We start from the raw sequence: 21244 nt of genomic DNA on the forward strand, positions 1-21244 counted from the left end.
AACCTATAATTTGCCTTTATATATTACGTCTTCTATCCTTTTGATAGTATTAAATATTTTAGCACTAAGTAAATACTGTTCCACTAATTTTTCTGTAGTGAAACATCCATATGCAAAGACTTTTCTATTCCAAATATTACTAATACGTTTTGTTTTCTTCAAGAATCTTCGACACCAAAATAAAACTGACTTCTCTGGTTCTATTAAGATAATTAACAAAGCAAAAGAAAACTTACTTCTGTATGTCTATTAACAAAATTAGGAAACCAACATCATAATTTAGTGGGATAGTTTTTTCTGTTAGCTCTTTCAAGACTTAAACAATCTAGTGAAGGAATGGTGAAAATGTTCATAAATATTTGCAGATCTACGGAAATCTAATATTTACTTTATCTTTATTTTTGATAAAATACTGACGTCTTTCAGCAAACCAAAGGCTCAGATGGACATCTCCGGATGGAACTGGAATTAGAAAGACTCTTAAAGAAATATGGGCTCTGTTGAGTCCTCAGCTAATGGCAATAAGTCATGAAGCATCTTGTAGTTTCAGGAGCCTCTTCTGTAGCCCCGTTACAACTCTGAGGCACGCAAGCCTCTCAGCCTCTCTTAAAAACAATCCCCAGGCCAAAAGGCAACATTTAGATGCGCTGTGCACCTCGCGCATGTGCGCGAGCGCCAGCGCCAGCCAGTCTGGTCCCGGGCAGCTTGCAACTGCCCGGGACCGTTGCAATGTCCCGAGCCTGCCTTTGCAGGCTCAGGACACAACAGGCTCAATCCTTTTTGCCACACAAGATATGAATAGGAGGTTTGTGGATAAGTAACAACCATCTACAAAAAAAAATCTCTAAAAGACCAACCTTACATTCTTCTTTCTTTTCTCTTTTCAGTCCAAATACTGATCAAAAGCATTGCTTAGGAGTGGAAAAATTCTGTTCACATTCATTTTCATCAATAAAAGATTACTGGGAATAATTAGACCCATTATAATGTCTCAACACACCTACACTATTGTGATATTTTTTAAAAATTGGAGAATATCTTATGTATATTATTTTTTCTCAATTTCCCCAGCAACTGTTAGGCTAAAAATAGCATTAAAAGACTAACTAATACATAAATACTAGATTCCTAAACAGGTATTCAATGATACATTATTAAATGAAGAAAACTAGAACTTTATTTACAACATACCTCTTATTTTGTTATTTACTTTGTGGTATTATACACAATTATTCCATTTTTAACATTATAAATTAACAAATCCCCTTGTCAATCAATCAGAAGGAAAGTGAAATCTTACTTTAAAAAAAGCAGTTTTCTATCAAATAGAAACCAATATTGCATATAGTATTTGGACAGAAAATGAGACACAACATATTAAAACTATGAACATTTTTTTCAACACTGCAAAGTTATGTAAATACATTTTCTTTTTTTTCTTTTTTTTTAATTTTTATTTTTAACCAACAAGACAAAACAAAACAAAGCAAAACATAACACACATACACACACAATATATGCTCCTCCTTTTTTTTTACAGCAATTACGTAACGGTAATCTAATATTTACATTTCCCCCTTATTCTTCTTTAAATATTTGTCCTTATAGCCCCATTATTTCTTATTTACATTTTTCTTCCTTCATGTTCTATTTCTTACTAAGAATAATTCATATTATTATTATACATTATTGTACACATATTTTCATTTTTGACCTTTCCATATTTATTCTCCTCTATTATTTCTAGTCTCCAACCAGACATACACCTTGTTCCATACTATATAATACTCTGTGTCTTTCTTTTCTTTTATCTCTTTTGTTAATTTGTCCATCTCAGCACAGTCCAGGATTTTTCTTATTACTTCTTCCTCTGATGGTATATTCTCATTTTTCCAGCACTGTGAATATGCTATTCTTGCCGGCGTTATTATATGTAAAATTAAGTACCATATTTCTTTACTATATTTTCTATTTAAAATACCGAACAAAAAAATCTCTGGTTTCCAGTCTACAGGCTGGTCTATTATTTCTTGGATCCATTTTCTTATTGTAGACCAGTATTTTTTTGCAACTGGGCATGTCCACCATAGATGATAATATGTTCCATGTACCTTTTTACATTTCCAACATCTTGGCAAATTATTCTGGAACATCTTGGCAAGCTTTGCAGGTGGAAGATGCCATCTGTAAAACATTTTCAACTGGTTTTCCTTGAATGCCGCCGACATAGTCAATTTTATATTTATTTCCCATATTTTTTCCTATTTCTCCAATTCTATATTATATCCGAAATTTTTTGCCCATCTAATCATTGTGTCTTTGACAACCTCGTCTTCCATTTTATATCTCAATATGTATTTGTATAAATTGCTAATTAATTTTATTTCTGTTCCAAGTATAATTTTATCCAATTCTTGCAGCTCTTTTTGGATTTCATATAATTTTTTGTCCTCTGTATATTTAGATTGAATTTGTGTAAATGTCCACCAATCAATCTCTCTGCCAATGTCTTGTTCCAATTCTTGTTTTGTTTTCAAATTTCCCTGTTCATTTACTAATTCCTTGTATCTAATTATCTTATTTATATCCAATAGGTTTGGGTATTTCAGAGCTTCTGTTGGGGATAACCACGTTGGAATTCTTGTATAATGTTTTTGTTTTATTTTTTCCCAAGTCTGTAGCAATGCATTCCTAACTATGTGTCTTTGAAAATATCTGTGTATTTTATGTTTTTTGTCCCATAGGAATGCATGCCACCCTGCTTGCAAATCATGTCCTTCTATTGTTAAGACTCTAGTATTTTTCAAATCCATCCAATCTTTTAGCCAAGTTAAACTTGATGCTTGATGGTATATTTTCCACTCTGGTAACGCCAATCCCCCTTTATCTTTCGTGTCTTGCAAAAGTTTTAATTTAATCCTGGGTTTTTTCCTTTGCCATATAAATTTAGTGATCAATTTATTTAATTCTTGAAAGAATGTTTTCCCTAATTTTGTTGGAATAACCTGGAACAGAAATAATATTTTTGGCAATACATTCATTTTGACCGTAGTGGTCCTCCCTAAAAATGAAATTTGCAAATTTTCCCAATTTTCTAAATCTTTTTTTATCTGGTGTAGTATTTTATCATAATTGTCCTCCTTAATCGAGGAGCATTTTGCTGTAAGCCAGATCCCTAAGTATTTTATTTTCTTGGTTATACTTATCTTTGTTTTATCTTCCAATTCCCTTTCTTGTGCCTTTGTAAGATTTTTTTTTATTAATTTGGATTTATTCCTATTAATCTTAAGTCCGGCTACCTCGCCAAATCCTTCTATTTTTTGAATCAATTTAAAGCCGGTTTCTAATGGATCTTCCAAAATAAATACTAAGTCATCAGCAAAGGCCTGGACCTTATATTCTTCCTTTTTAATTTTTAAACCCTTTATTTCTTGGTCCTCTCTGATTTTTGTCAGAAGTATTTCTAATGATAAAATAAATAGAAGAGGAGAAAGTGGGCATCCTTGTCTTACTCCTTTGGTTATATCAATTGTTTCTGTCATTTCCTCATTTATAATTACCCTAGCTGTTTGTTTAGTATATATTTTCTCAACCATCTTTTATCCCAAAATCCATATAGTACAATTGTGTTATAATAAAATTCCAATTCAAATTATCAAATGCCTTCTGGGCATCAAGAAAAACCAGCGTATGTAAATACATTTTCAAGTATACTACTTAAATGTTTAAAAATAAGAAATAAAAAGAGTTTTAGAAAACTTAACATCCATTTCTTTTACTCATAACCAAACAAATTATGAAATGATTTTGCTGATATAATTTACCTATTAGTAATCAGTTCATGCATGAAAGTTTTGTTCAAATTTCTGAAAATTATAACTGTCTTTATTTTTATAATTATGTGGAAAAGCTACCAACATGTTAAACATGTAATTAATTCATTGTTTTCTGTCTATATTGAAATCTCTCCAAAGTATATTCTCTTTTAAAAAATCTTTAACTAATGTGTAGGATCCAATTTCTGAAATATTATCTTTAAAAAAATCATTTTGTTCTCCTCCTCAAAATAGACTCACTTCTTATTCTAGTTAATCAGAAAACTATCTTATGCAATTATTTGCTTAAATTCTCTTCCAGTAGAAAAATTATAAAGCCAGCCCTGAGACATATAAGACATATTTACATAAATACCACTTTGCTCCAGAAAAGACAGAAATATTTTTTTCTGTTAAACTTTCAATCTAGAATCATTAGACTTTATAAATTACGACTTCTATGATTTAAGAGTATTAAATGTCTTAACATTAAGTAAATGTTGTCCCACCAATTTTCATGTAGTGAAACATCTATCTAAAGTGAAAAATTTTCCTATTCTGAATGTTACTAATATTTATTTTGTTTCCCTAAAGTGTCTTCCACACCAAAATAAAACTGGCTTCTTTGGGCTTAATAACATAATTAGCAAAACAAAACAAAACTTACCGGTACTCCTATGTGCTTATTAACAAAGTTATGAAACCAAAGTAAAACTGACTTTATTAACATAAATTGGCAATTATCAAATGTATCATTTTCTCTAAATATTGCAGTACCAATTAATAACATATAATAATATCTCAGAATTGTGTTAATAGAATTGGGGCTGGAGTCATACCAGCAGTGCAAATTGAGAGAGGTGAAACATAAATGAAGCGAGAAGACCTCTCTGAAACATGTTGCATCACTTGAGATTCTCTTTCACTTCTAGCTTTTAAAAAATTCTACCTGCCACAACTGGGGAAAGAGCTCCAAATGGGCTACTTAAGGCCACACTATTAATACAGGGGTAGATAATTTAAGCTTTTCTGCAAAAGAAAGGTAAAAGGCAGAAAACAAGTTCAAGAAACCCACTAATAGAATAAGGTACATAATGAAACCATTGAAACCAATGGCTTTTGTGATGGGAGTGCAAACAAACCAAATGATATTTCATTGTTGTATACCAAGCCCTACCCTCTGTATTGGGCTGCCTGAGAAGATTTCAAATACATACCTAAAACAGGACCCAAAGAAAAAGATAGAATGTAAACTCACAGAGATCTATAGAATTCCTATTATATAATACGTAATACGGTAAATCCATAGCGTTCCTTTAAAAAGACACAGAAGTAGAAGAAAAGCAAAATAAGGTTTAGAAGGAAAGTTATATAAATACATATTTTAGAGACTAAGTATAGATATTTTCATTTTTATTTAGGAATAGACTTTATTTTATGCAATACATGATCTATCCACAAGATTATTGCAGAATATAATATACCCCCCAAGGCCTATGCCATTTCTCAGTGGTGGGATTCAACCAGTTCGCACCAGTTTGGCAGAACCGGTAGCTAGTTTTTGTTGTCCAGGCCCAGAATGGACTTCCAGAAGCAGCATCCATACAGACAACTGGTTGTTCACATATTTGAATCTCACCACTGCCACTTCCCCAGAGAAACCCATTATAACCCATTAGGTAAAAGACCAAGAAATAATTTCTGCATTTTTAATATTTCAGTATCTTTTATTCAAGCAAAGAACACTTGCAATGATTTTACAACTGTGGAATTTCACAAAAAAATCTGGTTAACAGTGTGAGAACAGAAGAGGATTAGAAGGTGCTTCTGGTAAGCATCTTTCCATAGGGAAGTCTAGTATCCCCGAATTAAAATCACAATTTCAGTGCAGGATTTTTAGAAAGCAATATGCAATACACAATAAGCTAAAAGTTGAAAGAGTTTATTGAGAAAACAGATGAAAACAACATCTTCAATTTCAAAGTATAATATAGACAAGAAATATCCAAAGATAAGGCAAGAAAAAAAGTAAATTTTAATAGAGGGCAAAATTGAAAATACTGATGTTGCTAAAGTGATTCCAATAAGCTTTGGCAGCTTTACTAAGCACACTTATACTGAGCCTCAAAACATTTGAGAAATTTTCCATCTTGTATGCATTTTAAAAAGTATTGGAAGGATAGAGGCATAGGCAAGAGAAAAACCTGGATATGGCTTTTGGCATATTTTATCAGTAGTTTGAATGAAACTCAATAATTCTCAAGCACATTTCAATAAGATAAACTGTTGCATAATTATCTATCCTCCTTCTCCAGATGTTAGATCAATTTCTATCTAGTTGTAAGAGTTTTAAAAACTTAGATGATCTCCTATTACAATTATGCCCCATCCTAATTAAACTTCTTGCCATTTAAATTTCTTATACTCATTAAAATCTTGTGTGACATAGTATCAGCTTACCATCTTGCCCTGGGTAATGCCTAGTCTTGCCAAAGCACTTCTAAAGGAAAGAAATGCTATCCTTAAGGTAAAGCATATGAGAACTTGTTTGGTGTAGTGCATATGGCTGACGTGCATTCCAATGCACCTTAGGAATGAAACAACCTGTGTGACTTTAGACCAGTCACTCATTCACTCAGCCCTTGAAGGGGGCAATGGCAAATCCCTTTGAAAAAACCTTGCCAAGAAAAGAGCAGAGACTTTTCCAGTAAGCCACCAGGAGTTAAGGCTGACTCAAAGGCACAAAATACCAAAGTATGTGAACAAATTATCATTTAAGGACAGAAGAGCAGTGGTGGGATTCAAATATGTGAACAACCAGTTCTCTGTGTGGATGCCACTTCTGGAAGTCCATTCTGGGCCTGGGCAACAAAAAATTAGCTACCAGTTCTGCCGAAATGGTACGAACTGGCTAAATCCCACCACTGCAGAAGAGGTATTGCAACCTGTGGGATTTTGGAAAAGCTAAAGCTTTAACTAGCCATAATATGTGCAAGCATTAGAGGGGAAGCCCATTTTCTACAGGAAAGTAGTGAGAAAAATAGGCCACACCATTTAAAACTCTTTTCTATTGCATTAGTTTTTGATAATCACATTACAACTTGATCCTCACTTTACTAAAGATCAAGAGTTGTCAGGCAGTGGCATGCATAAATGAATCTTCTGTCTTGCATATTTTTACAAAAGGAGTGGGAAGATGGTGACAGGGATAACACAAAATCTGGATATGTCTTTTGGTATATGTTATCAGTGTTGTGTGAAACTCAATATGTCTCAGTCACATTTCAATAATGTATAATTCTGGGTATGCCCATCTATCTTTCCTTCTCAAGGTGTTGGGCAAGGGAGCTTTTGTTATCTCTTCCAGTTTTTATCAAGTTTCTGAGAGCTAATATAAGATTCTATTCTACATGACTCATCCTCATTATACTTTTTGATTTTTTTATTTATTGTGATTATCAAAACATTATGTTAGATAGTACCAGCTCACCCAACCTGCCAGGTGTTTGGTCTTCCAAAGTACTTCTAAAGAAATTGTTACTCTTGAGCTAAAGTATGTGAGAACCTATTTGGTGCAATGATTAAGACATCAGGATAGAAACTAGGAGTTTGTGAGCTCTTCTATCACTTTAGGCACAAAGCTAGCTAGCTGACCAATCACTCTCTCTAAACTCTAGGAAGAAGGCAATGGCAATCCATTTCTGAAAAAATAGGCTATCAGACATCCATTTATAGCATCTGTAAAGTGCATTGAGGGTGATTAGAGATGCAGGATATTCACTGAGAAATGTTTAGTGTCTATCATACTTTTGGTTTGGGATTGGATTTGCCTTCATCCCACCTATGTCTCCCTGTATAACTTATGCTTTTATTCAGAGAAGTAAAAGAAAAGACAGGAAAATGCAAAATTGTGGTGAATAGAATAGAGACAACAATAAAAGAAACTTTCAGACTTTCCACAGTTTTGAAAGAACAAATTGGATGTTCTTATTTCTCATGCTATAAATGATTGGATTGAACAGGGGTGGAAGTAGTGAATACAGAACAGTCAAACAAAAATCTAAATAAGATGGAGTGTTAGATAGAGGTATCAAATACGCAAAACATCCATTTAAGAAAAACATAAACACTATTATAAGGTGGGGAATACAAGTGGATAAGGCTTTTTGCCTTCCTTGTTCAGAAGGAATTCTTTGCACAGTCTTGAAGATCATGGCATAAGATACAATTATAAAAGTACAACAGCCTAGTCCTGCAATGACACTGGCCACAATAACTCCAACTTCAACTAGATTGAAACCAGAGCAGGATAGTTTTAACAATTTTGGAATTTCACAGAAGAATTGATTGACGACATTAGAACAAAAAAAGACTGAAAAAGTTCCAGTGGCATGTAAAGTTCCATAGAGAAGACTGGCAACCCAAACCAGAATCATTATTTCAGTGCAGGCTTTCCAATTCATCACCATCTCATAGTGCAGTGGATGGCAAATGGCAACATACCTATCATAGGCCATGACTGTCAGGAGGGATGCATTAGAACCCAGAAAAGAGACAAAGAGAAAGACTTGAGCAACACAACCAAAGTAAGAAATGTATCTGGTATCTATAAGGGAATTCACCATAGATTTGGGAACAATAACAGAAACAGAGCCTATATCCTGTAGTGCTAAATTCATCAGAAAAAAGTACATAGGTCTATGCAGTTCCTGTTCAAAGGCTATTGCAAAGATGATGAGTAGATTTGCTATTGTAATTGCCAGATACAACACAAAGAACAAGAAGAAACATAGCAGCTGTAGTTGCCAAGTTGCTGAGAACTTCAGGAGCAGAAAATACAGCACTGTGGTTTGATTATCCATATTTCATTTAAGACAAAACTGCATGGTATAACTGTAAGGAAGCAGAGGAGGAAGATGTAGTTAGATAAAAGTTGGAAGTGGCATTTTGATATAGGGTAAGAATAGAAAACTAAAAGAAGATAAAGCATGGGCAGAATGAACAGAGGATCAAACCATGGGAGAAATAGATATAGGATGGGTATATACAGTATTAAAGCACATTCTTGTCACTTTCTATCCATCTATACTAAAGAATTAACATCACATTTATCCTTCTTACCTCTTTCCAGTTCTGTTACTTCATATACTGATGGACTGCCTAGGAGTAGAAAAAAACTTTTCAGATACATTTTCATCCTTAGATTATTACTGCAAATAGTGGACCCATCTTACAACTCCTACAGAATTGTGGAAATGTTGAAAAATTGAGAATGTCCTATGTATAGTGATTCCTCTTCTGGAAGAAAGGCAAAGTAAATCTAACAAATAAATATAACAATATCTTTTACTTGGAAATCTTGAGGGTAGATAATCCCCCTTATACAATGTATGTGTGTGTGTGTGTGTGTGTGTGTGTTTGTGTGTGTGTATGTGGGCTAAAAAGTGAGATGAGCACCATGCCCTAGAGTTGGACACAACTGAACAGGGAAACTGTTACCTTTAAGTACCTGTTTAGAAATAATGTTTGTATATATTAGTTTAAAATATTATTGTTGTTGTTGTTGTTGTTATTGTTATTGCCAAATAGCTGCTGGGGCAAATGAGAAAAACTTTTCCTTCTTTTTGTCACACATCCCCCACACACATATATATATACAAACACAGACACACAAATACACACACACACACATTGTACAAGAAGGGATTATTTACTATTTACATAGACATCTCTCCAAACTGGATTCTGATTCATATTACATTTAAATATATTGTCTGAGTAAAGTGTTAAATCCCTCTCCTCATGAAATGAAACAGCTATCTACAGTTGAAAAAAAATCCTTGTCTGAATGTTTATTAATATCTGTCCTGTTTCCCTCAAGAATTTTGTACATTAAAATAAAGATGACTTCCATGTGATTAATATAATTACAAAACCAAAATAAAATTTATTTTGAGTACTTTTTAACATAATTAGCAATCCAATTTTACAGTAAAACTGATTTCTGTGTGCTTATTAACATAATTGCCAATTAACAACTCTATAGCTACTTCTGAATGCTCCAGTACTAGTTATCATATTGTATAACAATATATCAGAATGACAACAGAAAGGGGCGTTGTCTTACCTGAACGCCTTTTCTCAGCATGATGATGGAGAATCCACAGATGGGTTGTCTTAATCTATCTGCTCCAATTAGACTAAGTCTGAAATTTAGTACCGCCCCCTCTGTGCCAATTGCACCCCAGTTTTAGGCTAAGGCGATACTCAGACTTTAGTCCGACGCGTCTGAACAATATGAGAACCAGGCCAACTGACCTAATGGGAGGGAGTGGATTCTCCATCATCATGCTGAGAAAAGGCGTTCAGGTAAGACAACGCCCCTTTCTCCAGCATGATTGGATGGAGAACCCACGGATGGGACATACCAAAGCCCAGTGTCCCTAGGGTGGGGAATTAGATTGGGCCTGGGTCCCATCCAACGTTAATGCATGCTCTAGAACCTTGCGGCAAAATGAAGCCGTAGAAGAGGCAAATATATCCATCTTGTAGTGACGGACAAAAGAAGAGGGTGATGCCCATTTTGCTGCTCTACAAACTTCCTCTATGGAGGCCTGGGTAGACCAGGCAGCTGTAGTAGCTGCGCCCCGGGTGGAATGGGCTGTGATATGCCTAGGAGCTTGCAGTGACTGAGTCTGGTATGCCAGAGAAATACAAGCTCTAATCCACCTGCTTATTGTGGATGAAGAAACCTTTTGTCCTAGTGACGAAGGGTGAAAGGACACAAACAGAGCCTCTGTTTTGCGGAAGGATGAGGTTCTCTGTATATAATAATATAAGGCCCTGCACACATCCAATTTGTTCCACTGAACCTCTATGTCATTAGATGGGTTAGGTCAGAAGGCCGGCAAAACTATCTCCTGAGATCTATGATACAAGGAATTAACCTTGGGCACGAAGGAGGGGTCTAACCTGAGGGTTACCCTGTCCTTATGGAAGATACACAGGTCCTTCCTCACTGAAAGAGCAGCCAGCTCAGAGATCCTTCTGGCTGATGTTACAGCAACTAGAAATGCCACCTTCATTGATAACTGTTTGAACAAACAAGTGTCAATAGGTTCAAAGGGGGGCAAAACAAGAGCCTGTAAAACCTGATGAAGGTCCCAGGAGGGGTATCTATGTACAGTTGGTGGTCTGGCGTTGTTAGCTCCTTTTAGGAAGGAGCATATCATAGGGTGCTGCGTTAAGGATTCATTGCCGCAGGAAATAATTGTGGCAAGTGCTGCTACCTGCCTACAGATGGTGCTTGTGGAAAGCCCTTTGTCCAGACCATCCATCAGAAACTCCAAGATGACTGGCACTAAAACCGCCAATAGGTCAATTTTGTGAGCTAAACACCAATTACAGAAACTTTTCCACGTGGCATCGTATATTCTATTCGTCGAGGGTCGCCTGGATTGCTGGATCATGGCTATGACCCTTGACGAATATGAGTCTCGGCCTAATGCCTGCCTCTCAAGTGCCAGACAGTTAACTGGAACCATTGAGGGTCCGGATGGTGTAGCTCCCCCTGAATGAGGGAGATCCGGTTGGCTGGAATCCTCCATGGAGGGGATGCGGAGAGCTCCATCAGGTCGGCGAACCATGGTCGTCTCGGCCAATGCGGCGCAACCAGGAGTACCTCTGCTCGTTCGCGAAGAATCTTCCTGATCGTGGCAGGTAGAAGCGGTAGGGGAGGAAAGGCATAGAGCAGTTCCCTGGGCCAGGGACTGCGGAGTCCATCTGTTCCTTCCGCTGATGGAGACGGAAACCTGGAAAGGAATCTGGGAAACTGTGAGTTGGCTGGGGAGGCAAAAAGGTCTAAGGTTGGGGAACCAAACCTGTCCACAATCTCTCTGAAGACCTTCGGGTCCAGCTGCCATTCGGTATGGTCCATGGTGGCTCTGCTCAGTGAGTCCGCCTGCTGGTTGGCCACTCCGGAAATGTGCTCCGCCCTGATGGAGGCAAGATTCAGTTCTGCCCAAGAGCCCAGCAATTTGGCCTCCTGCATGAGAGGCTTGGACCTTGTTCCCCCCTGTCTGTTGACATGGGCCTTGGCTGTGATGTTGTCGGTTAAAATCAGGACATGCTGGCCCTGTACTAAGCTGCTGAATCTCTTTAGGGTCATGTGTATGGCTCTGAGTTCCAGCCAGTTTATATTGTTCTTTAGATCCTGCCTGGACCACTGACCTTGGGCCCAGTGTGTGTGGAGGTGTGCCTCCCACCCAAACAGGCTTGCGTCTGTGGTGATGGTGATCCTGTCTGGTTCTTTGAATTCTGTTCCCCATGACAGTGCCGGAGAGTCCCACCATCGAAGGGAGTTCAACACCGACCGTGGAACTCGGACCTTCTGGTGGGATGTGCTGGTGTGAAGTCTCTGAAATGGAAGGAGAAGCCACTGTAATTCTCTGGCATGGAGGTGTGCCCATGGCACAATTTGCACGCAGGACACCATCTTCCCCAGTAGTTGTGATAAGGATACCAATGTGACTACTCTGTCCTTGTGGATTCGACGTACAAGGGTCTGAATAGAGTTCCGTCGGTCATGAGATAGGTAGACCGTACAATTGTCTGTGTCTATAACAGCGCCCAAATGGAGGAGCTGAGTTGTTGGTACGGTATGACTTTTCTGGAAATTAACAGAAAAACCGTGCTCCTGAAAAACCTTGATGGCTAGGGCGAGGTCTGACTGAGGATTTTGGAATGATGATGACTGAATTAGTATGTCATCTAAATAGCATTGAACTCTGATGGGAATTTGTCTGAGGTGGGCTGCGAGCACTGCCAGTACCTTTGTAAATACTCTCGGTGCAAATGAGAGGTCAAATGGTAGGGCTCTGTACTGGTAGTGGCATCGGGCATAACTGAATCTGAGGAATTTGCGGTGGTCAGGAAAAATAGGAATGTGCAAATATGCCTCAGTCAGGTCTATCGAGGTAAGAAAGTCACCTTGGCTGATGCTAGCCAAGATTGATTGAAGTGATTGCATCTTAAATTTCTTATATCTCAAGTAAAGGTTTAGACTTTTTAAGTCTAAAATTGCCCTCCAGCCCCCCGAAGTCTTGGGAATGATGAAGAGGTTTGAGTAAAACCCTCGTCCTTCTTGGTCTTGTGGTACTGGTTCAATTGCTTGTATTTGTAATAAATGAGCTATGGCTTCTGACATAAGATCAGCTCTGGTCCTGCTCGTAGGAATAGGGCAAGAGCGGAATTTGTCAGGTGGTTGGGAACAAAATTCTAGTCTCAGACCTTGGGTGATGGTGTCTAACACCCATGCATCTGTAGTGGTGGCTGCCCAAGTGCTGGAATAAAGGGCCAGCCGACTTCCTATGGGAGGTGAGACTGCGAGATCACTTGCCTCGTTTAAAGGAACAGCCCCCTGCGCCTCGAAAGGGCTGCTTGGTCTGGAAATGTGATCTGCCTCTGTATGCTGAACGATCTTGCTGTCATTCCTGTCTCAGAAAGGAGAAGCGAGAAGCCTGGGCCCAGTCCCAGGATGGAGCTGGCCGAAAGGGCTGCCTTCTGTAATTACTCTGTGACATGCTGTTCCCCGAATGCCTGTCTCCTTTCTTTGTTGTGTTAACCAAAGTTTTACATTTGTCCTTACCTTCGGTTAGGTATGGCTCTAGTGCCTTACCAAAGAGATGTCCACCTGTGTAAGGTTTAAAGGCCAGACGCCACTTGGCCTTGGTGTCTGCTCACCAGTTCCTGAGCCAAAGGAGCCTTCGTGCTGAGATGTCTGCCGTGATGGTCCGGGCTGTGTATCTGGCCGTGTGCAGGGAAGCGTCGGCTAGGTACTGAGACGTGGCCACTAGCTTACCCAGATTCTGGTGAGCTCTGAGCTGGTCCGGGGGGGATCATATCCTGGAGCTCCCATAACCATAGGACCGAAGGCCTGGCAAAGAAGGCCATGGATGTTGCCGCCTTTGTTGCCCAGGCTGATGCCAGGTGGGACCTGCGTAGTGCTGACTCAATCTTTTTATCTTCTGCCCTAAGTGCCTCATTTATACCCCCAGGGATGTTAGCATTGGGAAACAATGAGTTCAAGGGCTCATCAATCTCCAGAGTCTCCAGTAGGGAGGCCAGAGAGGGGGCAACATTGAATAATGTTCTCTCTACTGCACTAGGACCTGAGAGGGATCCTAAGTTCTCCCATTGTTTTTGAACTATATTCAGAAAAAGGGGAGGGCAGGGAATATGGTTCTGCGAGACTGAGGGCTCAGTGTATATGGCGTGGGGACCCTTGGGTGTTGTAGGTGGGGTCTTCTGCTCTTGAGGGAGGTTTGCAGTGGTGCAGGCCTTGAGTAGCAGGGAATTAAAGAATGAATGGTCAAAGAGACTGACAGGAGGGGTGGGGTCAGATGGAGTGATGCCCTCATCCTCTGACATAATCAGGCCAGATGGTTCAGCCCCTGTTGATTCCAGATCTGATGAGGGATCATCCATAGTCTCTGGAGATTGGGAATGGTACATGGATTGGGGGGGTGGCTGTGGGGTATTGGAGGCCATAAATTGAGCCACAGCCTGGGCTATCATGGACTGAAAATAGTCCAGGTTCAAATCCTGGTTCTCAGGAGGGTGAAGCCCTGCTGCAGTGGGGGTGAATGTGGCCTGGGGCCCCAAGTTAAGTGTGTCCTGGCCAGTTGTGGCCATCCCTGAAGCAACTCTTGTGGCTGATTCTGATTGGGAAATTCCCCTGGGGTGAGACCAGGCCCCTGGGGTTGAGGCACAATGTGAGGAAAGGGGTTCAAAAATAGACCTTCCCGTTGTGTCTGTCTGACCTGGGGAGGCCGCTCTCAGTCTTTGGGACTCCTCCTCCCTCATCTGTGGCTTATTGGTTTCCCTGCTTGACCTGGCTCCCTTGGTGGTATTCTTTCCACCTGCCTCTGTTGGATGTTTCCTCTTGGCCGGCTCTTTCTCTGCCATGCTGAATCTGCTTGGGCTCAACCTTAGGAAAAATGCCCCCCCTCGGCGTTGTAAACTTACTAAGGGAGCCCGCAGGGATGATCCGGTCCAGTGAGGGGGGTGGGCAATGGGGGTTGGTGGGCACTGCGTCCTTCCAGAGCGAGCTGGCCCTCCCCAATCCAATCTTTCTGTGGAGATGATGTTAGTCAATTTTAGAGGCCTCTGCCTCAGGTGGTAATAACCTGCCCTCAGTAGTCAGCTACAGGCAGTCTAGGCTTCAGCCAGTCACAAAATGGTCGCCGTGAGTCAATTCAAAATGGCGGCCGCCAAATTCGCACCAAAAAAACGACCGTTAGAAGAAGGCCTGGAGGCCTGAGGCCTAAGCTGCGATGAGCCCTCGTTCTGAGGAATCGCCTGGGCTCCTAACGCAGTGGATGGATGATAATTAGGTCAGCTGAGAGATGCTGAGGCAGGCCGAGGACTAGTAAGACCTCCAGGCTCCGAAAATTGGATCGGTGCCAAAAACTTTCTCCTGCTGCTGGGGTGGTCTGCTGAGGCCGAGGGACCTAGAAAAGGCTCCCTCCAGGCCTGACGAGCCTCGTCGTCGCTTGCGGAGCCCACCAGTCAAATGGCAAGCTTACCTCTGCCTCCAGAGTCGCAGGCCATCAGCGGGCGAAATTTGCGTCTTCCGATGATCAGCTGGCAGCAGGGAGCTCGTCGGGGCAGTGGTTAGAAAAACGGAGCCTCTGATGCAGAGGAATGGCCCCTGGTAGGAGATTTCTCTTGCTTCTGGGAATCCAATTTTCAAGCTTGATTCTGAAGGTGAAAAGCTCTCAAAGGGAGAAAGGGAAAGTTTTTCCCCCAAGGGGAGGTTTGTCAGCCTGTCAGCCTGCTAGGCTACAGGTTGGGATGATGATCACTGGAAAAAATTTTTTAATCTTATCAAATCTATTAATAAAAATGGTTAGCACTAAGCTAAAAGGAATAAAATAGAAATACACAGTCTTCTGCTCCAGGAGCGAAGAAAAAACGCGTCTTAGAGCAAAGAGACTAAGTCTAAAACTGGGGTGCAATTGGCACAGAGGGGGGCGTTACTAAATTTCAGACTTAGTCTAATTGGAGCAGATAGATTAAGACAACCCATCCGTGGGTTCTCCATCCAATCATGCTGGAGAATTGAGGCTACAGTTATATCAGCAATCTAAACTGTGAGAAGTGAAGCAAAATGAGAAAACCTGCCTGAAACATGTTATAAACAGTTTCATTACTTGAGATATTATTTCACTTTTAATTTTTAAGATGAAACTGGAAGTCTTGAAGGCCTCTGGGCTCCTTCATTTTTACCACACAAAATTGTGAACAGGAAGTTTGCAGATTAGAAAACAACACCCTATCAACTATGTTAATTATTTAAAGGAATATTATTGTTTTACCAAAAATCAGTTGTAACTATACCGATTTATTCTTATAAATGTCTAGTATTATATAAACAATAATACTCAATATGAAGACCTGGACGACAGCTTGTTCGCTGAATCACATATTTACTGTAGCTATCCACACCCTGTCCCCTTTATCCCGATTTCCCTGTACCCGCCCCGACCCCATCTTTTCCCTACCCATATAAAATCTAATAAAATATATTTTTTAAAAAGAAAAGGGGCGTTGTCTTACCTGAACGCCTTTTCTCAGCATAATGATGGAGACTCCACTAGTGGGTTGTCTTAATCTTGCTGCTCCAATAAGACTAAGTCAGAGTTAAAGTCACCCCTCTACTGTGTCCCCATGTTCCAGTTTGAGACTAAGTCGATGTACAGACAATAGCCCACGCAATTGCGTTTCCATTATTGGAATCAGGACCAATTGACCTTATCTGGGAGGGGGTGGAGTCTCCATCATCATGCTGAGAAAAGGTGTTCAGGTAAGACAACGCCCCTTCTCCAGCATGATTGGATGGAGACTCCACTAGTGGGACTTACCAAAGCCCTGTGTCCCTAAGGGAGGGAGTCAGTTTGGGCCTGTGACATTCTAGATGGCAATATTTTCTTCAAAACTCTGCAGCCAAAGGAGGCATCCAAAGATGCATATTAGTCAATTTTGTAATGACGGATAAAGGACAAAGGGGAAGACCACGTGGCTGCCCTGCAAATTTCCCCTATAGAAGCCTTTGTCGCCCAAGCTGTGAAAGTAGCAGCACCCCTGGTGGAATGGGCTGTAATATTTCTAGGGACCGGTAATGACTGGTTCTTGTATGCCAGGGCAATACAAGACCTGATCCACCTCCCTATAGTTGATGAAGAGACTTTCTGACCTTTAGCCAAAGGTGGAAGGAGATGAACAAGGCCTCGGATCTTCAGAAAACCGAAGTCCACTTGATATAACACTGCAATGCCCTGCGGACGTCCAGTATGCTCCACTGGCTCTTAGTGTCCTGGGATGAGTCAGGACAGAATCTGGTAAAACCACTTCCTGGGACCTATGGTACAGAGAGTTCACCTTGGGAACAAAGGAAGGGTCAAGCCTGAGGACTACCCTGTCTGGGAAGAAAATGCATAGGTCCTCCCTGACAGAAAGAGCGGCCAGCTCCGAAATACGCTTGGCCGACATGATTGCCACAAGGAATGCCACCTTCATTGATAACAAATCAAGTGAGCATGTCTCCATAGGTTCAAAGGGGGGTGCAATCAGAGCTTGTAAGACCTGTTGTATGTCCCACGAGGGGTATCGGTGAACTGGTGGTGGCTTGGCGTTGTTAGCTCCCTTCAAGAAGGAACGAACCAAGGGATGGTGAGTCAGAGGGGTGGCATTTTCGCACATGAGGACAGTAGCGAGAGCAGCAACCTGTCTACGGATTGTGCTCGGGGATAGCCCTTTATCTAACCCATCCATCAGGAATTCCAGCACAATAGGAACCGAGACACCCGAGAGTTCCACCTTATGTCCTGCGCACCAAGTGGCATCATATATTCTATTCGTTGAGGCGTGCCTGGATGGTTGAATCATAGCTATCACCCTCAACAAATATGAGTCATGACTCAAGGCCTGCCTCTCAAGTGCCAAACTGTTAGATGAGCCACTGCGGGTCCAGGTGCTGGATATCCCCTTGAGTGAAGGAGATACAACCTGCCGGAATCCTCCATGGGGATGAGACGGATAGCTCCACCAGGTCTGCGAACCACTGTCATCGTACCAGGAGAACTTCCACCCGCTCGTGGCTAGAAGGAGCAGAAAGGGCCAGGGACTGCGGAGGGCATCTGTCCCCTCTGCTGATGGAGACGGGAACCTGGAAAGGAACCTTGGTAGTTGTGAGTTGGTTAGGGAGGCAAAAAGTTCTAAGGTTGGGGCACCAAACCTGTCCACGATCTCCCTGATCGCTCCCAGGTCCAGATGCCATTTGCCATGATCCACCGTGGCTCTGTTTAGCGAGTCTGCCTGGTGATTTGTGGCCCCGGATATGTGCTCTGCCTTGATGGAAGCAAGGTTCAGCTCTGCCCAAGACCCCAATCATCTGGCCTCCTGCATAAGGGGTCTGGACCTTGTCCCCCCCGTCTGTTTACATGGGCCTTGGCAGCTATGTTGTCCATAAGCACTAATATGTGCTGACCCGCTATCACATTTTTGAAATGTGCCAGATGAATGGCCCTGAGTTCCAACCAGTTGATATTGTTTAATAAGTCCTGTTGGGACCACCGACCCTGAGCCCATTGCGACTGGAGGTGTGCTCCCCAGCCGAATGGGCTGGCGTCTGTGGTGAGGACAGTTCTGGCTGGTTCCTTGAACTCTCTGCCCCGTGCTAGTGCCAGAGAAGCCCACCATCGAAGGAAGTTCAACGCCGACTGCGGAACTCGAACTTTCTGCCTGGAAGCGCTGATGCGTAGTTTCTAAAAGGGAAGAAGGACCCACTGCAGTTCCCGGGCATGAAGACGGGCCCACGGTACAATGTGCACACAGGATACCATTTTCCCTAACAGCTGGGATAATAAGGCTAAGGTGACTACCTTGTCCTGGCGAATTCTCTGCACAAGGGCCCTGATGCTATCCTGTCAGTCCTGGGACAAATAGACCGTGCAGTTGGTGGTATCTATTACTGCCCCTAAATGAAGGAGCCAGGTTGAAGGTATAGTATGGCTTTTCTGGAATTTTACAGAAAACCCGTGCTCCTGAAAGGTCCTAATAGCGAGGGCGAGGTCAGACTGGGCCCTCTGGAAGGAGGAGGACTGTATTAAAATGTCATCTAAATAACATTGGACACGGACTGGGATCTGTCTGAGGTGAGCTGCCAGCACTGCCGGTACCTTTGTAAAAACTCTAGGAGCTGCAGATAGGCCGAATGGTAAGGTTCTATACTGGTAGTGCTGGTGATTGTAGCAAAATTTGAGGAATTTGCGATGCCCAGGGAGAATAGGAATATGGAGATAGGCTTCAGTTAAGTCTATTGATGTTAGGAAGTCTCCCCGCTGGATGCTGGCCAAAATTGACTGTAATGATTGCATTTTGAACTTCCTGTACATCAAGTAATGATTTAATTTCTTTAAATCAAGGATTGCCCTCCAGCCCCCTGAAGGCTTAGGAACAACAAACAGTGTTGAGTAGAACCCCTGCCCTGCCTGGTCTTGCAGGACTGGTTCTATGGCCCGTATTTGTAACAGGTGGGAAATGGCTTCGACCTGAGGGCCGCTCTACTCCTATTAATGGGGGCGGGGTAACTCCAGAAACGGTCCAGAGTATGTGCCTGAAACTCTAACATTAAACCTTGTGATATAGTGCTGAGAACTCAAGAATCTGTAGTTGTGGCTGCCCATGCATTACAGTAAAGGGACAGCCAGCCTCCTATGGGATGTATGCTTGTGGGATCACTTGCCTCTTCTGAGGGGGCAAGCTCCCTGGCCTTGAAATGGCCGCTTGCCCTGGAATTGTGGTCGGGTTCTAGGCGCGGGACGATCTTGATGTTGCTCCGACCTCTGATAGAAGGAGTAATTGGACTGAGGCCAGTCCCAGCTAGGATTGGACCGAAAGGACTGTCTGCGATGGAAGACCTGGGTCGAACGGGCCCCTGTGTGCTTGTCTCCCTTCTTATTAGCATTAACTAGAGACTTGCGCTTATCCTTACCTTCAATCAGGTATGGTTCTAGGGCCGCACCAAAGAGATGACCCCCCGCATAAGGCTTAGTGGCGAGATGCCACTTGATTTTGAGGTCTGCCCGCCAGTTTTTAAGCCACAGGAGTCTGCGGGCTGAAACATCCGCTGCAATGGCACGTGCAGAGTACCTGGCAGAATTTAATGAGGCGTCAGCCAAGTACTGAGAAGTGGCAACTAGCTTGCCCAAGTTCTGATGGACGCGAAGCAGGTCAGGTGGAACCAAGCCCTGAAGCTCGCGCAGCCATAGAACCGAAGCTCTGGAGAATTGAAAGATAAAAAGGACAAATATAGAAAGTGGAAAGAGGGGAACATAACTAAGTCAGAATATCAGCAAATAGCCTGAGCCTGCAAAGATGAACTGAGGAAAGCCAAGGCTCAAAATGAACTAAGATTGCGACTAAAGTCAAAAATAACAAAAAAAGCTTCTTTCAACATGTAAAAAACAAGAAAAAAATGAAGGAAATGATTGGTCCATTAGTGGGTGGAAGTGGCAAGAAGGTGACAAGCAACAGGGAGAAAGCAGAACTATTTAATTCGGTTTTTGCATCTGTCTTTACACAAAGGGAAAAAACAGACCAACCTATCAAAAATAGTGCCATAAAAATCAAAATAGAAACACAAGTTAAGATAGGCAAGAAAATGGTAAGTGAGCACCTGTCCAGCCTAGATGAGTTCAAATCACCAGGACCAGATGGATTACACCCCAAGGTTCTCAAGGAAATGGCAGATATCGGAACCACTGAACTATATTTTTCAAAGCTCCTGGAACACAGGGGAACTACCAGAGGACTGGAAAAGAGCTGATGTAGTTCCCATCCTCAAAAAAGGAAAAAAATGGATCCAGGAAATTACAAACCTATCAGCCTGACCTCAATACCTGGGAAAATTCTGGAAAAGATAATCAAACAACGAATCAACGAACACCTAGAGGCAAACAAAGTCATTACTAAAAGCCAACATGGGTTTGTCAAAAATAGATCATGCCCGAAAAATCTTATTGCATTCTTTGACTGAGTGACAAAATTAGTGGATCAGAGGAATGCTGTAGACATAATTTACTTGGACTTCAGTAAGGCATTTGATAAAGTAGATCACAACCTACTACTTGATAAGATAGAAAAATGTGGGGTAGACAGAATCACCACCAGATGGATCCGTAGCTGGCTGACCAGCAGTACTCAGCGAGTGGTCTTCAATGGAACTGCATCTATATGGAGGGAAGTGTGTATTTGGGTGCCCCAGGGCTCTGTTCTGGGCCCAGTGCTCTTCAACATCTTCATCAATGATTTGGATGAAGGGATAAATGGGGAAGTCATCAAATTTGCAGACGACACCAAGCTGGCAG

General features: G+C 41.6%; 1 protein-coding gene across 3 annotated transcripts; it reads right to left on the reverse strand.

Annotated features, from left to right (window-relative positions):
• Positions 1–5547: 5547 nt before the first annotated feature.
• On the reverse strand, positions 5548–9649 carry LOC120301671 (olfactory receptor 14C36-like). Of its 3 annotated transcripts, none has more exons than XM_039329195.1 (3): positions 9530–9649; positions 8937–8975; positions 5548–8708 (listed from the first exon to the last, which is right to left on the reverse strand). In XM_039329195.1, the coding sequence occupies exon 3, from the start codon at positions 8675–8677 to the stop codon at positions 7763–7765; it is 915 nt and encodes a 304-aa protein (XP_039185129.1). In that variant the 5' UTR covers positions 8678–8708; positions 8937–8975; positions 9530–9649; the 3' UTR covers positions 5548–7762. The 3 variants fall into 3 exon arrangements, with proteins under 3 accessions (XP_039185129.1, XP_039185128.1, XP_039185130.1); XM_039329194.1 differs by having other exon boundaries at positions 9537–9639; XM_039329196.1 differs by having other exon boundaries at positions 9575–9599.
• Between the last annotated feature and the right edge of the window lie 11595 nt (positions 9650–21244).

The sequence above is a fragment of the Crotalus tigris genome, unplaced genomic scaffold (assembly GCF_016545835.1).
Source record: "Crotalus tigris isolate CLP2741 ecotype Arizona unplaced genomic scaffold, ASM1654583v1 scf7180000024390.453493, whole genome shotgun sequence".
Classification (NCBI taxonomy): domain Eukaryota; kingdom Metazoa; phylum Chordata; class Lepidosauria; order Squamata; family Viperidae; genus Crotalus; species Crotalus tigris.